Source organism: Notamacropus eugenii, chromosome 1 (assembly GCF_028372415.1).
Source record: "Notamacropus eugenii isolate mMacEug1 chromosome 1, mMacEug1.pri_v2, whole genome shotgun sequence".
NCBI lineage: Eukaryota > Metazoa > Chordata > Mammalia > Diprotodontia > Macropodidae > Notamacropus > Notamacropus eugenii.
This window is the reverse complement of record NC_092872.1, coordinates 168715578-168736684: the sequence shown is the minus strand read 5'-3', so window position 1 is coordinate 168736684 and position 21107 is coordinate 168715578. Positions and strand designations below refer to the sequence as shown.

At 39.8% G+C, this 21107-nt stretch overlaps 1 protein-coding gene across 2 annotated transcripts in view; it reads right to left on the bottom strand.

Moving 5' to 3' along the window:
• Window positions 1-21107, bottom strand: part of ABHD2 (abhydrolase domain containing 2, acylglycerol lipase) — a 120019-nt gene that overhangs the window by 13821 nt on the left and 85091 nt on the right. For both annotated transcript variants that reach the window (XM_072618050.1, XM_072618058.1), the window contains 3 exons: window positions 11631-11814; window positions 3475-3567; window positions 561-671 (listed from right to left, as the gene is read on the bottom strand). In XM_072618050.1, coding sequence (XP_072474151.1) covers window positions 561-671; window positions 3475-3567; window positions 11631-11814 — 388 coding nt within the window. The remainder of the gene's footprint in view (window positions 1-560; window positions 672-3474; window positions 3568-11630; window positions 11815-21107) is intronic.

The following is a 21107-nucleotide window of genomic DNA, read 5'->3' as shown; positions in this document are numbered from 1 at the left end:
TGCCTCATTTCTTACCTGGCCTTAATCATGGAAAGGGAGTTGCCTTAGACAGACTCAGACTTGGGAAAGACCTTGGCTTAAAAAGGCCAGACTGCATCTAGCGCCATCTCCAGCTGTCCTGATCTATGTCTGGCCACTGGATCCAGAAGGCTCAGGAGGAGAGAATGAGGCCCCTGACTTTACAGAGCCCTGCCTTGCATCTCACTTCAATCCAGTTTACTTGCAGGTTATGACATCACTTTTCTGATGTCACTGGTCCTCTTCCAGAATGAAGGACAAATGTCGAGAGACCCTTCCAAGGCTAGTGGCTTAATGGATATCATTGGTGCAAGAAGGTCAGTAAGAATCAGAAAAGGCTATATCCTCCAGGGATGATATTTACCTATGATTTAATACTAGCTTGCTTCTGTTTCCTTCCTAAAGCCCTCTTGACGTTAAATAGAACCTTTAAGTTCAGGAGGCAACTTCACCTTTCCCTGCCAGGCCTAATCTCATTAAGCAACTGATGCTATCTTAGAGGAAGTTATTCTTGGAGAGCAAAGCTCTTATACTATACATACCTCATCACATTGTCATCAATTTGCATAAGAGATGTGGCTGTGTACAATCTGCTCAAGTCAGTATCCTCAAGGCTTTGAGGTTTCTTAACATTGTTTCCAAACAGAACTTGTCTGAAATAAAAAGGGCAAAGGACACAATTTCAGGATGAAAACTGAAGGAGCATGCAATGGCAAAGGGGCCTACCTTGCCCAAAGGCAATCTGGAAGAGTGAGACTTTGCCAAAGTGTTTCTCTGGCAGTTTAAAATAGATCCCTGGAGCCTTCAGAGTCTGCCAGTGAATGAGCTCAGATTGTTATGTTTTGAATGACTGAAGAGGGAGGTAAGCTGAGACCTTCACTGCCCTTTCAGGGACAAAGATATGCTTAGTGGAGTGTATGGAGGCAGTCCAGGCAAGGCTAAAAAATCAGAACTGAGACAGTGCTGAATCGTGCAGAACTCTCTCTCTCTCACCCCAGCATAGGATATTTGTGGAGTCTGCTCTGAAGGGAGTGCCAGGCAGCAGGCTGGCTGCACGTGTGGGTAGCACTGGCCCACTGTCATCAGTGGCATGTCAGCAAACTGATATTTACCACCTCAAGAAGTCTTTTCCTTTCTGAGTTGGTTCCTTCTCTTGATGAGAAAGACAATTAGCTTATCCAAAAAGGATGTTAAAACCAAAGAAATATGCTTAGAAAATAATGGACACCATATTCAAGAATGTAATTCCCTTTACAGAAGAGATGTTACAGATTAACAAAGAGGAAAATGAGGGAATTATCATCAGACAGACCCCAAAGAACAGTATTTCTGCATCATCTCTGTAGCAGTTGTAAATCATGCTGCAGTATTTAACAACAACTCTGGTCCCTCCTGCAAGACCAAAGATGGCCAGTGTTTGCAGGAAAGATATCCAACTGGAAGTAAGTCATTTAGTACCTTTATGAACCCACTGCAGAACTGGAATAGACTTTTTTTAGATTTTTAAAGTTCACTTTAGGGGGATTATATGCTGTCTGCAATATGATTCACACTTTAAGAATTCTTTGAGTTGTCAAATATTTGGTTTTCTACAATAAATTCAAGAAAAGTATATGCACCCCATAATTTACTGGGTGAGCTAATGCAGCACACTTGAATTTACTTGTTCTATATAGAGGGTTCATCCTCCTAGTGACTGGCAGAAAGCTACCTTTCAGATATTGATTGCCAGGGCTGAATCCTCGTCTCTCCAAAAATAAATATTTCACAAAGTGCCCACTTAACTTCCTGTAACCATTGTGTTGGAAATTTATAGTGCGAAAGAGAGCAGCAGCATTCATGTCTCATGAATTCATATCTAGGATGAGGAACAAGAGTCTCTCCCCATCCATCGCCTATTTTATGTAAGGATCAAGGAAGCTATGCTAACACGTTGCTGTTCAGTCATGTCTAACTTTTTGTGACGCCAGTTGGGGTTTTCTTGGCAAAAATACTAGAGTGATTTGCCATTTCCTTCTCCAGCTCATTTTATAGATGAGGAAACCAAGGCAAATAGGGTTAAGTGATTTGCCCAGGGTCACACAACTAATAAACTAGAGGTCGCATGTGAACTTTGGAAGATGACTCTTCCTGATTCCAAGCACTCTATCCACTGTACCACCCAGCTACTACAGCTATACTAGAATATTACAGCCTAAAACATACATTTTACAGATGATAGAGCAAGGAGATTTTTTCTAATGGTTAATTTAAATTAAAAAATAAACATTTACCAAAAGCAAATCAAGAGTTCAGTATTTATTTACTTTTGCTGTTATTTCTAGGTCAGTAAAAAATCCTTAAATAAAATACTTGTCGGGATAAAAAAAAATCAAACCTGTTTTTGTAACCTGTAGAAAATGACAATCGTATTGCACAGACAGACCTGGAACTCAGGAGAAATATGGCAGCCTATGATTAAGAGCCAGCAGGATGTAGAAAGCAGACTGGATATAGACTCAGAAGACCTGGGTTCAAACTCTGGCTCTGCTACTTCCTCCCTTCGGGGCTTGGGCTGTCACTTCACTGCTCTGGGTCTGAACTTCCTTATCAGTCACCAGTGACAGGAAGAGGCTGAACCTTTAGGGCTTAACACTTCTAAGGTTTCCAGGAGTTCTAAATCTTATTATCTTCTAAGTGGTATATATGGGTGGCTTTACACACACCTCTTCTGTTCCTCTTTATAGCCTTGGAAGGCAGGGAAATGACTGTGAACTACAGAACAAAAGGCATCAGTCAGTAGAACGTGGGGCTTTTTCCAGGTGTGATGAAGCTTCAGAGGGCAGATGTGGGGGCACAGTGGGAAAACCAAAGTCACGTTGTGCATATAATGGGCATTGAAGCAATTAATAAAATGCTTGTTGCATTACTGTTGGATAGGCAGGTGGACTCTAATTATGGAAGGCCTTAAATCTGAGTAGATGAGATGAAAGTGGGGAGGGGCCATTCAAGTTTTCTTGAGCAAATGAATCAACATAATTAAAGTGGTAGTTAAGTAAGAGCAATAAATATGGCAGAGGCAGGTTTTGGGATGCTGGGAAATCAAGTACTAAACCAGTGGCGATTTTATTAACATTTATTAACAGCTTTGGGAATATATTCTTAAAAATGCTAATAGTCTTTATGATAGTAAAGTATGATAGAAGAGTCATTCCCTTTTTGGATTTACTTAAACTCTAAGGTAGAAAAAAAAAATCTGACCAGCTTTTGGTGGTTGAGGAAAATGTAATTTCTAACAAAGGAAAAATGCAATGATTTGGCCAGCAGGAATACCTGAGACTGTGTGTCCAAGCAGGCCATTCAGATCATTTGATGTTCTAGAAATGAGGGTCCAGAGCCTCTTAATAGCTTCTATTGTAACTAGGCAGCAAATGAATATGGGCCCCTTGAGAAGAAATGAAGGAACGGCAATGGTACCTGTGAGAAAGGATTATTTTCTTCATGTTGTCAGCCATGAGGAAGTTGTAAAATCTCCGGCACTGATCCCACTGCATGAAGGTTTCCTGTGCCCTAAACCGAACCACAAATAACAGTCAGAAAGGATGAAAGAAAGGCTTAGAAATGGGAAGTAGTCAGGCAAAGATAATAAGCCAGAGATTCTCTTAATTGTAATGAGATGATTAAAATAGGCAGCAGAAGCTTTTAGGATTACTGACTTTGGATTTTGGAAGAGAGAAGGTTGACCGACAGTGCCAAAACCAGCCATTTTAGAGTAATACACTGGTGATCACGCTATTACTGGCAAAGATTTAGCAGGAAGAAGCCTTTCTGGTGACTGAGACATCTTGTTTGGTCAAAATCACTCACTGGGGCTCCATTTCAACTGCTTGTAAATCTGTTGGCCATGCCAGAAAGTAACATCATCAATGTGACAGTAAAACCATCATTCTAACACTAGGACTGCCTTCCACCCTGCACATAAGTTCTCTAGGCTTAATAACAGAACAATGATGAATATGACAGGTATTTTAATAATGAGTATGTGTATGCATGTGCATGTGGGTGCATGTAGTTTTGCATTTGAAAAATGTTCTTTTGGTTATGTTAAAAAGGCATGGGGAAGGATTTTTTTTTTTTTTTTAGTAACAACTGAATTTTCATTTTTCTGGTCTTTTGTTACTCACAAAATTAGTGTGACCTCAAATTGATAACCCTTCTTATGACTAGTCTGAGAACTTGGGACAGGGGCTGAAAAAATAGAAATGAAATTAAAATGAAAAAATCCTTTCCAGGTATGACCAGCAGAGAATTAGTGTTGAACAGAGTTCCTTCCCATTCAAAACCACCTTGTGTCTGCTTTGTATACACCTATATATGTATGTGCTGGCTGCCCTTGTTTAGACCAAAGTCCTCTGAATAAACTCTTGCTGATTGTTGGAGTGTATGTGTGTGTGCATGCATGTATGTGTGTGTGCATGTGCATGCATGTGTGTGTGCACATGTGTGTGTAAGGAACTGCCAGCCTTCCTTTTATAAATATTCAGTTGCCAGATTTGTACTCTTGTATCTGAGCTGAGGGTACATTTTGACAAGCCAATAGCAGCTGCTTCACAGACTAGCTAGGAGGATCATTCCTCTTTAGTCCGTACCTAATGCCTCCTTCCCACCAGTGTAAGTCATAGATAGCATCAACTGTTTATTGAATCTGAGTTAATAAAATTTCTTCATTGGGTTCTAATGTTATGAATGTCAACAGGCTCAGTTTCATGATGTTTATTAATATATAAACTTAGGTATCACAAATTTCTACTAAAATTCTATTTTTATCTTCCAAGTAATGGAGTGAGGAACATGGATGGTATGTCTTTCAAACGCTAGACACTTGAAAAAATAATTTCCCTCCAAACTGTCTCAACTTCATTTGGGAGTAAGCAAACTTTCCCTATGAAATGATAAAATGACAATAAGAAATGAATATTCTTCAGATTTAATGGGTGGAGAGATCCTTATAAGTTACTACTTAGAGCTCATTGTTAAGAATGCTAATGACATAAAGGTCAAGAGGCCCCCAAGGGCTGTAAGTTCTGCACAAACTGAAGCAGAAGAACCTGAAAAGCTAAACAAGAATCAACAGTAGAACCAAAGGTATAAGAATTGAACAAGTTGATGCCCTTAGGCCCCTTCCTTTGGACCCAAGAGGCTAGTTGGGCAGTCTTCCCACAAGCCTAAGCAATGAACAGCAACTTGTTTCCTTTGCCAACTCACACCCTTTGACTCCCAGACAACCTGTCCAGGCATTATTAAGACGCTGCCTAAGATACTTCTCTTTCATGGTTTTTGCCTGTACCTTGAAATGGGAAAGGGGGGGAGGTAGGAAGATATGTGTGAAGATGGAGTGTTTGGGACTAAGATTAGATATGTGTACTAAAGCGACTGAGTAACAAAATAAATCATCTGAAGAGCTCTGGTCTCTGTTAGTTAAGGTTTGATGAAGTGTTGGGATAAAATGCTGATTATCTGTAGCAAATATATGTATTCCCAAACTACGTTTCTCTTGTTATCAGTCATATTTCTGGGCCATCTTCCCTCATCACCAGGTGATAAACAGTTAAGCAATGAATGACTTGTCTAATCAAAAAGAATATAATAAATACTTGTGTAATCAAAGCAAAAGTAACATAGCCATAACAATGATGCCACACACACACACACACACACATACATACACACGCACACACACACACACACACACACACACACACACACACACACACACACACACACACACACACACACACACACCACTAAACCCCTCCAAACCAAGTGGTCTAAAGTCAACTCAACATATTTGAATTATATATCACTTCATTCACATGACTACTCTATTTTATTAAAGTCAAGAGCTGGCTCAACTTTGGGATGCAAGTTGAAGAAGTCTAAGAGATAAGGAGAAGTATCTCAATAAAAGCAGTTGTTCAAAATGAAACAAAGTAAGCTCTAACTACCATTTTCAGTGATGCTAAAGCAGCCATATATACTGTATTACTAGAAACGCACCTAGTATTAAGCACCTAGACACTTGTCTTGTTTCTATATGTCCAGATCTTCATTTGGACTCTCTAAAAGTGCTAGAAATAGGAGAAGGAAAATGGGAGAATGAGACTAAAACTTCAGTAGAGTGATCCTGGGGCAAGGAGGAGAATGTAGTTGAATGCAGGTAAGAAAGCGCAGGGAAAGGAAAGTGGGGACTAGTCAAGGGAGCTCTGGACTATCTGGATGTTTCCACACCCAGATTTTTTCTGGTCCTGAGATACCTGGATAATTATACAAGGCTCTATTACACTTCTGAAAGGATTTTCCTAGTGGGAAGTACTCTATTATTAATAGCACCTTATATTTGAAAACATTGATTTTTTAAAAGCATCTTTATATTTAATATCCTCTCTACAATCCCGTGAACTAGTGAGAGAAAGAATAGTTTCTTACAGATGAAAAACCAAGGTCCAGAGAGACTAATGACTTTCTGATCACAAACAGCAACAATGTTGTCTCTGCCAATGATTGAAGACAACTGATTTTCTTGCCTTTGTGTCTTAATTTTTCACATCTGTAAAATCCATAGGATTATCTCTATTTTTAATTTCTCCTCTCCTCTCTGGAATGTTGTGAGAGAAAATACAAATCTTTATTAAGTACTTTGAGCCCCCTAGGGAAAAGGTTGCTATAAACTACTTTACTGTATTGTAAACTGTCTAAAAGAGGGGCCAGGTTTCTCAACCTTGCCTTGTACTTAATAAAAATCTGATTAATTCATAAGTCACTAATTCTCAATTTGTGATAAGGGTAGGGTGAAGCTCATCTCTTTTGAACAAACAGTGTAGAGCACAAATAAGCAGTGTAAACAGTAATAACATAGAAGAGATGATTAAAATACTTGAGAACAAACTTTTTAAGTATCCTCAAGTACTATTTACATTAAACCTGATCGCAGGAGTAACCTCTAAAGCTCCATTAGCCTAATATGAGTTACTTTTTGTATTAAAAAAAAACAAACCCACCCTCTATTTCAGACACTCTGCAGATACAGGCTGCCTTTTTACCAGGCCTTAAACCTGGGACTTCTGACTCTTTCAAATCCTGTTTTTTCCATTGCATAGCACTGCCACTCTCCTAAGTTCCATTCAAAGGCCCAGATGTAGTATTATCAAACCCATTTAGCAGAGAATATAACCACACTTAGTGGGGATTCTTAATGTGCATTTGAGAATTTGTGCCTTCTTCTTTCAAAGGGTCCTGGGTTCCCACAAGGCATTGCAGAGCCAGGCCCTATGCCAGGCTGTTAATGCTTCTCAAAACTAACCTGTACTTTTTTTTCTCTGTCTCATTTCCTCTTGGAATCTTCTCCTAATTAATTGCAACCTGGTTGCTCATTCCTCTACCTTTCATCCTCGCAGCACTCATTCCCCTTGACTGTCTAAATCAGAGACTGTCCCTTTCAGTATAATCTGCACACAAAGGGTGCTCCATGAAGAGGTTGTTTTATATTGATAGTGGTTTTGCAGTTACTGCCTGATGTCACAAAGACGTTCCTAGGGGTCTTCTCTGAAAAGATGGCCAGGACTGTTGAAATGATCTGTAAATTCGTTTTCCTGCTAAGAGACTGTAGGGTTTTCCCACCTTCCAGCTTGTAGGTCAGATTCTTAGAAGTAAAGAACTAGTGGGAGATGGAGTATATTGCATTTGCACGACCAGTTCTCTCACTTACCTTTGGGACCTGCCAGTTGCTAAATGGATGAAACTTAGACTCAAATGTCTTTAGACACACAGGCTCAGACAACTAATTAAATCAAGGATTAGCTTGACCACACAAATTCCCTTGGCTTAGGAAGCAGCTGCTTATGTTGAGAAATTATCACGAAGAACATGAGATACATCATGTGCTTTTTAGTAATTTGCATTCACTTCATTGGTCTAACCGTAATAAAACATGATATCATTCAATAGCCACTAGACTCTGCTCCTCCAGTTTCCTTTTGCCAGAGGAACGGTATACTGATGGGTTAGATGAAAATGATGGAAGTCACTACCCAAACAGTTCTCCAGATTCAACTACGAGTGATTTACTAAAAGAAACCCAGAGATACTAATTTCAGAAGGATGTGAGCCCACCGCACTCAACTTTGGCAAAAAGGATGGGAGGAGGAATGAAAGGTCACAATAATGTTGGCCACTTTCAAGCCTGAGCACAAAGGGCAGGTTCAGGGCTGTCAGATAATGCTGTGGATAGAGCGCTGGACTTGAGGGAGGAAAACCTAAGTCCAAATCCTGACATTATGCAGGGATATATCATCCGTCAGACTAGGGCAAATCTAAACAGCAGAATGATCCAAGACTCAACTTTTTCATTTATAAATGGGGATAATAATTCTTGGACCACTAGTTACAAGGTCAAAGGGCTGTTGAGAGGCTCAAACGAAAATGTACTTGTAAGCACTGAACAAATAAAAGGCAGTTTGAGTGGAGTGGTAAGAGTACTGGTCTGGGGTCAGAAGACTTCAGGCACAAGTCCAGGCTCCTCCTCTTTACTAGCTGTGTGGCCCTGGGAAAATCATTCATCTTCTTCTTCTGTAAAATGGGATAATCATACTGGCACTGTCTACTAAGCAGAGCTGGTGGAAAGAAAATTTTTAAACAAAGCTACGATGATTAGGGTAGTCTGTTTTTAACCTCCTTAAAAACTGTAATTCACAACATCAGATGGGAATGTGTCCCAGGGGGGAAAAGGGATTAAAGGATCAGCAGGGAAATGAAATAGAAAGAACCCTGAGGTAAAGGTTAGGAGAAAAGTCAAACAAGGGGATGCTGGGCACTTAAGATCCTTGTTTCTCAAAAGGTAAAACCACTGTTCGTCTCGTAAAGTTGACTTGGGAATGAATGAAATAAGTAAAATACGTGAAGCATTTTGTATGTCTGGAGAATGCGCTACTACACACATGTAACTGCAAACTTTCTAGCTCTTCGTCGTATTACAGACTTTGTACTTTCATTTCCCCACCTGACACACAAACACTGGTTGTAAATGGCCTCGTGGTGTGCTCTTGCTCCCAGCAGAGGGAGCTAGCGTAGCAAAATGAAAGGAGATTTCCATTCAGGAGATGAAATTCTTGCAGAAGTTTCTAGTTCTTTTTCTTTAAAACAACATTTTTTGGTATCCTCTTAATGAATATTTTGCTGGTGCTTTGAAAGTCAAGTTGATGAATACGTCCCCTCAGTTTAGACAGGTCAGGTTTATAGATGACATAATGGAAGTCAGGCCATTCTGCGTACACATAGTAAAGTTAATTACAAGTAAAACTTAAGACTTCCCTGGCTTTACGAACTTCAAAGCTGGTTGGTTTCTAACCTATCACTTCCCACCTCAGTGACTGAACCAAGGTCATAATTGTGCAACATAATGTTGGGCTTCAGAAGGTCAAGGAAAAACCTAAATTCAGGAAATCATATTGGGATGTTTGTCTGAAATAGAATATCTCATTTACTGAGCATCATTCAGAAAAGCAGCGTTCTATATATACATTTTCCAGAGAGCTGACTTACTCCTTTTTGTCCAAATCTCCTTATTCACCATATGTATGTATATATGTGTGTATATATATATATGTATATATATATATATATATGAAGTACCTATACTCTATGTGAGGCCACATTACCTTAACCATATTTTATGAAAATCTAGGCAAAATATTATTATACACATTAAAGTATGCTTAAATAGAGAAGGTAGAAATTTCCTTTTATTTGATGACATAGGATGAGTATTGTGGGAAAAAATTATATCATGTTGTAAAGAAAATAAAGTCCAGGAGAAATCAGTATCTGTGTGGATAGTAATAGCTAATGCTTTTGTATAGGCTTTTCAGCATAGAATATACTTTTGTTTCCACATATTTGGTATATCACTTGTGAGCTGAAAATAATCTTGATTAGAAACAATCTCCAGCAAAACCAAGAGGAAAAAAATATTACTTCTTTCCAGCTGACTTCATAATTTTGCGTGGTTGTGTTTTTCTTTTTTTTTTGGTGGGGTGGAGAGAAGAGTGGGAGAGGGAAGGGGTGGGAGTTGCAACAGAAGAATGAGAGAGAGGTAGTCAGAAGAACAATAGAACAAGGAGACAGGAGACCTTGCTCTAATTGCCAGCTCTTAGCTGCTACCTAGATGTGTGACCATGAGCAAATCCAGTAACATCTCTGGGGCTTTGTTTTTTTTTTTTTTTCTTAATAAAAATGAGACTGTTAGATTAGATAGCATCTAAGATCCCTTTTAACTCTCAAATTCTGATTTATGAAGTACCAAAGAGTTTCAGTCCAATTCTCTCGATTTATAGACACTTTCCAGGCTGTAGGACTGGGGCTCAGAAAGTCTTAGGGATGGAGGTGTATTCACAGGCCTTTCTAAGGATATTCAGGAATTAATCTGAAGCTATCATGATGTTGATAGCCCTGCGTAAGGTCTGGCCTCAGAGCCTATAGCTCTTTCTGTCACTACTACTCAGATTACTATTGAACCACTCATGATTCCTCTCACTATTAGGGAATTCTCCAGGACTAGATTTAGGCTATACAGTAAGAGATTACATCTTGGGCTATTAATACCTTAATGTGCTCACTGACCATGCTGATTATCAGTACTGGAAAACTATAAGTACCCCATCAGGAATTCCTGTTGCTGTTTAAAGAAAAAATCTATCTTTAATGAAGACAGACAACTAAATGAAAACCTGAGGGTTTTAGGTAAAGTAATAAAAGATCTGCTAATTGTAAGGGTTGTTAACACTAGAAAAACCAGCTCTATCAAATGACTGTAAAATGTGCTTGATCCTTCAAGGTATGGTAAATTTCAGCCATTCAACACTGGAACAGATAACTAAAGGAGATTTTCAGTAAGCCTTTATCAGCAGCTCTTTAAAAACAAGACCCAACTGTAATGAGTTAATGAGTTTACAGAACTCATCAATCCAAAGGCAGTACAAATGGATTAAAATGCACATGGAAAGGGCTTCAAAGGTTATGAAAGCTGGAACCATAAAAAGAGAAGTTGAAAAATTCTTAATCCTTAAGGCTGAAGTGAAGGGAGAATATGACCTCTCATAGGTCTTTGTTGTAAGACACTACCCTGGCTAGGCCAACCATGGTCTAAATTTGGCAGCTACAAATACATCTGGAATGGCAGTGACTGTGCCTGCCTTTCTGCTAATCTTTTCTCTTCCCGACTTTTAGAGTGGAAAGGACCGGATAATCTAGGACACAGACACTTATATCTTAGCTCTTGTGCCGCAGATGGCTCTTTTACAAACAAAGGGATTCTCTAAATCTCTATTGGACGATATTTGATTCTCTAAGGACACGGAATCTCCTGGCTTTTTTGTCCGTCACAAATATGAGTCCAGAGATACCGAAATATGAAGAGCACTGATTTATGGACTCTTAACAGCAGGAAAAGAAGGACACACACTAAAGAACTCAACATAGGAGCAAAACATGGTTTATCAAAGACCCAGAATTTTCTGCCTGATCTTAGATTGATTTTCCCTGGAAGAAATGATGACAGAAAAGCAAAAGCGTACACATACCTTAATGCACTGTATCCTTGACATACACTGACACAGCACAGGACTCTTTCTTGATTTGCTTGGGTTTCACCCAGGTATTTACACACGATGTTTCCACCCAGACTAAAGCCTACTACAACCAGTTGTGTCTGGGGATAAGTCTTCTTGATGTAGCTCACCATGGCTCCAAATTCCCAGGTACAGCCTAAAGTAGAGACCAGTCCACAAATCAGTTATGATGCAATAGATATGCAAAACACACTTTTGTTGGAAGCCTTCCAGTGCGGGGGAACCTATTGCCTCTTAAGACAGCCTATTTCACCTCTGGATAGCTCTAACTGTTAGGGAGTTTCTTCTTATACTACACCTATACATGCCTTTTTAGAACCTCTATCCCTTGCTGCCAGTTCTGCCATCTGGGACTAAAAACAGAACAAATCTAATCCCTCTTCCATCCTGGCTGCTTTTCTCTGGATTTACTCCAATTTATTAATATTCTGCCTAAAATGTGGCAGCCAATACTAAAACACAAAACTACAGATGTGGGCTGGTCAGGGCAGAGTATAAAGGGATGATCATCTCTCTAGTCTTGAACCACCTGCCTCACTCCCCCCTTAATTTAGACTGCAGCGGCATTCATGGCTGCCATGTCGCACTACAGACTCATCCTGAGCTTGTAGTCCACTCAGTCCCCTAGGATCTTTTTCAGGCAAACTGCTCTTGAGATATGCTTCCCTGTCTGGGACTTGTGATTTTGATTTTTTAAACCAATTTTAAGACTTTACTGATACCCGTTAAATACAATTTTGTTCTTTTATATTACAGCCTTGAGAATGACTAAATAGGAGATAAAATATTGAAAAAATGATGCTCTGGTTTTCTTTTCTTTTCTTTGACAGAAATTCCTAGCCATTAAAGGAACTGCTTAGGCCCTAGGTTTCTAAGCTTATTTATGCTGTGGATTGAACAAACGCTGGTCTAACACTCTTTTCAAGGGTAACTTAAGGGAGATCTGCTCCATTCTCCATCACCAGAAAAGAGTGTTCAGGCCATAAGTAAGAATACATATAAAGGTGAATACAAAATCTCTTGGGTCTTCATGGTGTTAAAGAAAGTATAAAGCATTATTTGCAGGACCCACTTAGAGAGGGTGGGAACAACAGAGGATGATCTTTAATCCAGAGGAAAGGCAGAGATGTTCTGTGCACTTAGGATAAAATGTTCTCGGTGATACAGTGGCAACAAGCAGAGGAAACAAACCAATTCAGTAATCCAGAAGAGATGCTTCTGACAAAAAGGATGTTTGCCCCCCATTCTTACCAGGAAAGATGACATCAGCCTGCATCCAGGCCTTCACACAGGTCATCAACTAGAAAAGCTTCTTGAACAAGAGGAAATCAACCACTATACACTGAAGAAGTATTCTGAACCCCTCTAAGTCCTCAGGTTTGCCTTGGTGGGAACAGAGGTAAAAAAAAAAACGCAGGATGACATTGGGGTAGGGGAGAAGGTATAGGAAAGAGCTGCATAAGAAAACTACTGATTTATGGAGAAGGTCCAGGTTTGCTGGTTGGCAAAACTCAGGAATTTTAAGTTAAGCGGCTCATCCCACAAAAGAGAAGGCTGAGGGTAAGACCACCTTTTGTTTATCCTATATATATGCCTCCTCCCTGCAGCAGGCACTCAGCATCTGGCTACAGGAAGCGTGCCGAGCCTATTGGGTCAGGCCTTAAGTAACTTATTTATCTGCTTTTTTGAATTTGAAATCTATGTTACATGCTTCCCATCTGGGCAGCTGATTTTATCAGCACTAGAGCCAGATAGTTAAGGAGCCAACCTAGACTGCACCATGTCTGGGTACACGCTCACTCCTGAATACCAAAGCAAATGCTTTTCCCTAGAAAGGATCTTCAGGATAGCATGAGTTTATCATCTCTGACCTTCAGCTCTCTTGGGAAGCCATCCTCTTGATGAGCCCTCAAAGAATCGTAAAATTACTTGATTTCAATCCCTCCACTGAGGCAGATCAAAACCCCCATGGTGCCATAGTTGATTTTTGTGAGTTGCTATAGCTGAAAAAATTAAACACTTAGTGGCAAACTTTCTGGTGATGAGCCTCCTCAAAAGTTAGCTAGGTTGTCCTTTGGACAATACCTGGAATTCCCTTTTCACAACATTGCCCAGTACCCTCCCCATCTCTGCCTTCCCTGTCCCTGGTAATAAATGGATATAGCAGCCTGGAGGGAGCTCAAGGTTATCGCTTTTAGGATTTAGATTCGGAAAGACCTTACTGATCATCCAATTTATATCTCATTTCATAAATAAGGAAATTGTGGCTAAGAAAGTTAAATGATTTGTCAGGATCACATCATAGTACAGCCAGGATTCCAAATCAGGTCTTCTGCCTCTAGAACCAATGCTCTTTCCACTAAAACACACTGTCACCCATGCTGGTTTTGCTTTCTTCCAAAATAGCTGAAGCATCTTCCTAAAGTTTTAAGTGAACTGCTTGGTAATAGTACTTCCCCAAACCAACCTCTCTGTAGGAATTAGCTCACAATAGCATTGCCTATACCAGGGAATACAATTTTCTGATTGCACCCACTTCTTTTATCTGATGTTTTCTTTTTCCATTATACCAAATATCCAACAAATCATTATCTATCTATCTTCTAGTAATCTTGAGGTTTCAACTATAGAGCAGAGTGATCTAGAAAAAAATCTCAGAGATTAGAGTGTTGGTCTAGGAATCAGGAAGACTTGTCTGGGGAGTTTAAGTCCTGTGTCTAACTCAAAATAGCTGTGAGACCATAAGCAAGGTCCTAAGTATTCCAGGCAACTCTCTGACTTTCAGTTACAAACAACTTACAGATCTGCATCCAGGGAGGAAATTTACACAAGATAGTTCCATAGAGCGATGTAGTCATAAGATCTGGATGAAAAGAAAACAGAGCACCAAACTAAAGTGAAATTCAGGTTTGAGTGCCACTCTTTAGGTCTGTGAAGTGAGGGGTTGGACTCGACGGCCCCTAGAGTTCCTTTCAGTTTTGGGTATTAGATCCTAATGTCATTAAGGCTAGAGGCTAATTAATTACGACTTAAGACAAGTATGGAGATGTCACTAAGGCTGCTACAAAATTAATTTGCTATGGCACCAAGGAACAGTCACCATGAAGCTAATTATAGAGGTACTTTGGGATTGACAACTGAATTAAACTGAAACACATCTGATCTGAGAAATGGACCACTTCTGTTTGTCTCTTGGCATACTGTCAGAGCTGCTTTCCAAGACCCTGGATGTCTCTTTAGGTACTGGGAGAACAGTCATACAATGGACTTTACACAGTTCCATCTCTGAGTCTTTCTCCTGTGGGTAGATATTTCTTCCTAAGTTATGGCAAGTTAATGGGATGCTACAGGTTTCAATGACTTGGAGGAGCTCACAGCTCAAACAAGTGGGACCCATTTCCTTGGATTATTCCAATGCAAGTAATACAAATGTCAAAGAGACTCTAATCTACTTTCCAACATGAGAGAAATTCTTAATGAGATTCTACATATTTAATCCTTATGGGACTAGCATTGGTGGCACTGTTCAGATATCTAATCTAACGCTACTGTAACAGAAATGAAATCTAGGGCACTGACTATATAGCTTTGCACAAAAAGGTGATTATTACCATTCAACACTTGAGAGCCAAAAATGCTCAGAACAGAAAGATGAATGATTCATAGCGAATGTCCCAGCTACTGGGACATTAAAAAAGGCCCCCCAGGCAAAATCTGCTTGTGATTCACTTCATTTTAGCAGAGTTTTCCCAAATGGGGCCAACAGGACTGAGAAGTTCAACATCCAGGATAGAGAAATAAGAATACAGATTAAATTATATGGGTAAAGACAGAATTGGCATGATAAAATAGAAAAAGCAAGTCCAGGTTTTGATGTGTACTAGTTGTGATCCTTGTTAAGTCAGATTCTTTGACTCTCAACTTCCTCATCTGTGAAATGGGAATAATAATACTTGGAATAATCATACCAGGGCAGCTAGATGGTTCAGTGGATAGTGTGCTGGGCCTGGAGTCAAGAGGCCTGAATTCAAATCCAGCCTCAGCCACTCACTAGCTGTGAGTCACTTAACTTTGGTTTGCCTTAATGCACTGGAAAAGGAAATGGCAAAACCACTCCAGCACCTTTGCCAAGAAAACCACACGGGCAGTACTGGCACACTATGGCCAACGGGGTCATGGAGGGTCAGACACCACTAAACAACAAATACTTATACTTCACGAGGTAGCAGCAAGGGGAGGGGTGGGTAAATCAAGAAGTGCTATGTGAACGTGAGTTCTGATGTACATGGATATATATCTCCATAGTCCAGTGGTTTTCATATGGGTTTGAACCCCAGCTCTACCAATTGCTAGTTGCATGACCCTGAGAAGGTCATAACCTCCTGGGACTCAGTTTCTTCATTTGGAAAATGAGTTGGGCTGAATGGTCTCTGTAGTCCCTTTTAACTCTTATGATCTATGTGTATGTGTGTGTGTTCGTGTATACATATGTACAGGAGCAGTTAACACATGCTTATTGAATGAATAAATGTATTATAAGTATGTGCACACATACTTAAATATATACCCATGTATATGTGCAGTCACACCCACAGACACACATGTACATACATACATACATACATATATGGGGAAGCCAAAGAGCTTTTATAAGAGAGGGGAGGAGAAGAGAAATATACTTCTCTGTCAAGTCAAAGGTCTGGAAAATTAAGACAGTGAAAATGACAAGATGACTTCATTCAGGTGGGTGGGAACCTTAGAAGAGTTGTCATTCCCGGAGTAAAAATGTATGTAGTCACTATTAGGTCACGTCTACTAGCTATAGGGGAGTTGCTATAAGACTGAATAATTCAGTTAGAAAATAGCTGTAGAAATAAAACAAAATCCCAGGCCCAAAACATAACTATTGACACATCAGATGAAATTGCATTGCAGAGAAGAAATTCTTTATACTTAAAGAGTTTCCATTTTCCTTTGCTCCTCCAGAGCAGTGACATTCTGGGGTCTTGAAGGACAGAATTGCCCTCAGGGATATGAAGGCCTTCAGACTATAAATTGCACCTACAGGGTTGCCGAGTTTGACTCTTCCCCAAATCTAATGCTTTTTTGGAAGGGGAGATGCTTTCATGTGTGCCTGAGAACTGTGAGAAAGGAGAAGTTGTAGGGGGTTTATTCTAAACGGATGGTAAGCTAGATTCAGGGAGCAGCTTTTAGATTGCAGGTTGCATTTCACAGTCATGGGTAGTTTAAAGAAATCTTTATGATGCTCCCAGTTTTATAAGGGAACGGGTAGAAATGATCATTTTTTTTCTCCTGAGAATTTTAAGGGAGGGGAGGGAAGTTATGGAAACTACAGTTGAAGCTGAACTTCAGAGTATCACAGATTTTGAAAAGAGAAGGGGCCTATCATAGGCTCATTAACTGTTTGCAGGTGGGAAAAGTATTATGCTCACCACTTTAACATGTGAGAGTTCAAATATACTGAGATGTCCTCAAAGTGACTGTGGATACTCTGGGTCCAAAATCTGGAGTACAAGACAACAATGTTTGTGGTATACACAACCTGTAGGTACACATACAGATTTGGTAAGGCAAACCAAGAGGTAGATTTGAATATCTAGTTGGGGGGAGTTAAGTATCATCGGCAAAACTGGAGAAGAAAAGTAATAAAACTTACAAAAAAATACAAAATTCAGTAAGACAAATATTTGTCAAATTGAACTAAACATAAAATGAATAATCCCATTTCCTGGGCCATTTTCTTCTCTCAATTATGTTCCCCTCTTCTTTCAACTTCCGGTTTCCATTCCTACTGGATCCCTATGATCATTAATATTTTCATTTTCCATATGAAATCAGAAATCTCTACCCACTAGGTACCCTTTCTATCTCTGCCTCCATTCCAGTGCAAAAAAAAAAAAAATTACCTCCTGGCCAGATAACTAAAGAAGAATGGGTTGAAGGATTTAATCTATCATCTTTTGCTCCCTCAGACTACAAACACCCTCCCCTCCCACCCCCCACTTCCCTGCCCTGGGTCAACAATTTCAAGGGTCCTGAATGGGTGGAAAAATCTCCTTCTTCAAATACCACACCCATAAAAACAGAAGTAGAGTGAAGACTCTTGAGGACAATTTCCCAAGATCTATTTCTCTCTTGATTCTCAGCAGACCAGCAACTGGGCTACTCTGAGCTGAGTACATTTCTCCAGTTTTTCCCTCACCTTCTTCCCTCCTTTTCCTAAAGCTCATCTCCTATACTCTCCACATGAGAAGACTACTCATCTCAAAAATTCATCAAGGCTTTGATGAAAGGAATGCAAGAAACATTCATCCCCCCATCTCACCCCGCCATGCTTAGTAACAAGTGGGACCAATACATTCCTCTAAAGAAAGGGTAAAAAGCTATGGACTTGGGGTCAGGATTCTGTCTCTTAGAGAAGTAGGCCCAGAACATGTTCAGTCTACTAACATTAGTTTGCAAAGGAAAAGCCTCCTCCAAGAGCCAGGGGGAATGGTAGCTTTAATTGTGGGCCTAGGGACAGTGGACAGATAATTTAGTTCTGGAGGGAAATGAGTCAGAGATTTGGGTGTGTGCTTGTATATCTAGTTGTTTTGGGACTGTGCGTGTCAGTTTTAACCCCTTCAGTTCAGCTCAGGGAAGAAGCGGAGGTTTGAGGAAGTTTGGGAATGCTTGGCTATATCTAGCAAGAGACTTTGAGCAGCAGCCTGATATAATTAATCTGGACTGTCCCTACACAAGTAATAGTATGCTATCATACTGGGCCAAGTATAGGTGCCAACCCTAAAATGAAACCTCTTTGAAAGGAAAATAATCTATGAGGAAACGAACACTGATTATAGGCCATGTCAGGTTTTATACAAGTCATGCAGTGGTGGGGGAGAAGTTGAAACATAAGATCATAGATTTAGAACCAGAAGGGACTTTCCAGACTATCTAGCTGAACCTCTTCACTTTAGAGATGAGAAAACTGAGTCCCAGGGAGGGCACATGATTTGCTCAGTTATACAGGCAATAAGGGGGCAGAGCTAATATTTGAACTAACTGACCAACTGAGATTTTTTTTTTAAAGACATTTACAAAGAGAAAGGCAAGGAAAAGAAGATGAATACCAAGGCATGGCACAGTCCTGTCAGGAGCGGTTAAACTTGGTAAGAGGTAGACAGGAGTCCAAGAACTGGTAGGGGAAATGGAGCATAACCAAACTTTTAAAAAGTAATACTGGAGAAAAGAAGGTAATCGAAGAAGTAGTAAGGCTCCTACTTAGGCTAGAAGAGACTGTGGTAACTGCCTAGGAAGAGAAGGTAGGGCTATTTACTTCTCACTTTGCTTCTGTTTTCTCTACCAAGGAGAGTGCTCTCTGGCCTGGAAAAGAGAGAAGCAAAATGGCTAAAAGCTCCATATGTACATTGTAAGGAAGATCTGAGCCTTGCTCCCCTGAATCAGTCCAAGTTATCTGCTCCGGAAAAACTATATCCTAGGTTACACTGCAAGAAATGCCTGACATAATTGCTGAGTCCTTGTCATTGATCTCTAATAGATCACAGGGAACAGGAGAGGTGCCACCGAACTGGAAAAGGTTAAATGCTGCCCACTTTTCAAAAAAGGGAAAAGAATGGAGTATGGAAACTATAGGTCTGATTTTTGATTCTTGGCAAAATTCTAGAGCATATTATTAAAGGCGGTAAATGTCCAAAGAGGAAGCAGTGATTACAAAAGGCCAGTGTGGTTTCCTCAAGATCAAGTCAAATTAACTTTGGTTTAAAAGAATTATTTAATTGGTAGGATCCACATTTTAGCAAAACATCTGCTGAACCCTCTCCTGCCATGCTTGTGGAAAACGTGGAGAGATGTGGGCTAAACAATGATGCAGTTAGAGGATTTGGAATTGTTTGAATGATTGTACCCAGAGAGTAGTCACTGGGGCTCCAGCAGGGAGGCCTTAGGGATGTGTGTTCAACCCTTGGATGAGTAACATTTTTATGAATGACTTGCACATATCAATCCATAGATGACATGCTTATCAAATTTGCAGAATGACACAAAGCTAGCAAGATGATACTGGATTACAGAGTCAGGATTCAAAAAGATCTTGAAAGCCTAGAACACTGGGTCACACAGAAGATGATGAAATTTAATAAGAATTGAATCTGTTACAGTTGGGCTAAAAAAAAATTAACTTCACATATATAAGACGACGGAGGCATAGTTAGATGGCAATTTTTTTGTAAAAGATCTGGAGGTTTTGATTATACATTTGGATCAGTTCTCTATATATTCTAGAAATGAGGCCTTTATCCCCGAGCTTAGCTGTAAAAATTCTTTCCCAATTTACTACATCCCTCCGGATTTTGGTTGCATTGGGTTTGGTTGTGCAAAAACTTCTCAGTTTAATGTAATCAAAGTTTTCCATTTTGCATTTCATAATGCATTCTATCTCTCCTTTAGTAAAGAATTCTTCCCTTCTCCATAGATCTGATAAATACACTATTCCTTGCTTCTCCAGTTTATTCATGGTATCAATCTTTATACCTAAATCATGTACCCATTTGGACTTTATTCTTGTGTACGGTGTCAGGTATGGGTCTATGCCTAATTTCCGCCACACTGTTATCCAGTTTTCCCAGCAATTTTTGTCAAACAATGAGTTCTTATCCCAGAAGCTGGGGTCCTTGGGTTTATCAAACAGAAGGTTGCTATATTCCTTGCCTACTGCATCTTGAGTGCCAAGTCTATTCCACTTGTCTACCTCTCTGTTTCTTAGCCAATACCAAGTGGTTTTGATAATTGCTGCTTTATAGTACAGTTTGAGGTCTGGTAGCGCTAGGCCACCTTCCCAAGCATTTCTTTTCATTAGTCCCTTTGATATTCTGGACCTTTTGTTTTTCCAAATGAATTTTGATATTATTTTGTCCAGCTCTAGAAAGTAATTGTCTGATAGTTTAATTGGTATGGCACTAAATAAGTATATTAATTTGGGTAGAATTGTCATTTTTATTATATTAGCACGGCCTATCCATGAGCAACTAATGTTTTTCCACTTACTTAAATCTGACTTTATTTGTGCAAAAAGTGTCTTGTAATTGTGTTCATATAATCCCTGGGTTTGTTTTGGCAGGTAGACTCCTAAGTATTTTATACTGTCTACCCTAACTTTAAATGGGATTTCTCTTTCTATCTCTTGCTGTTGGACTTTGTTGCTAAGGGATCTGGAGGTTTTAGTGGGCCAGAAATTCAAGTATGAATCAACAATAGGAGACGGCAGCCAGTGAAGTTAATGCAATGTTGGGCTGCATTAACAAAGGCATAACGTCAGGGCTGAGGAGGTGATAGTCTAGTTATCCTTTGCCCAGGTCAGGCTACAGCTGAAGTCCTGCTTTCAGGTCTGGGTATCACACTTCAAGAAGG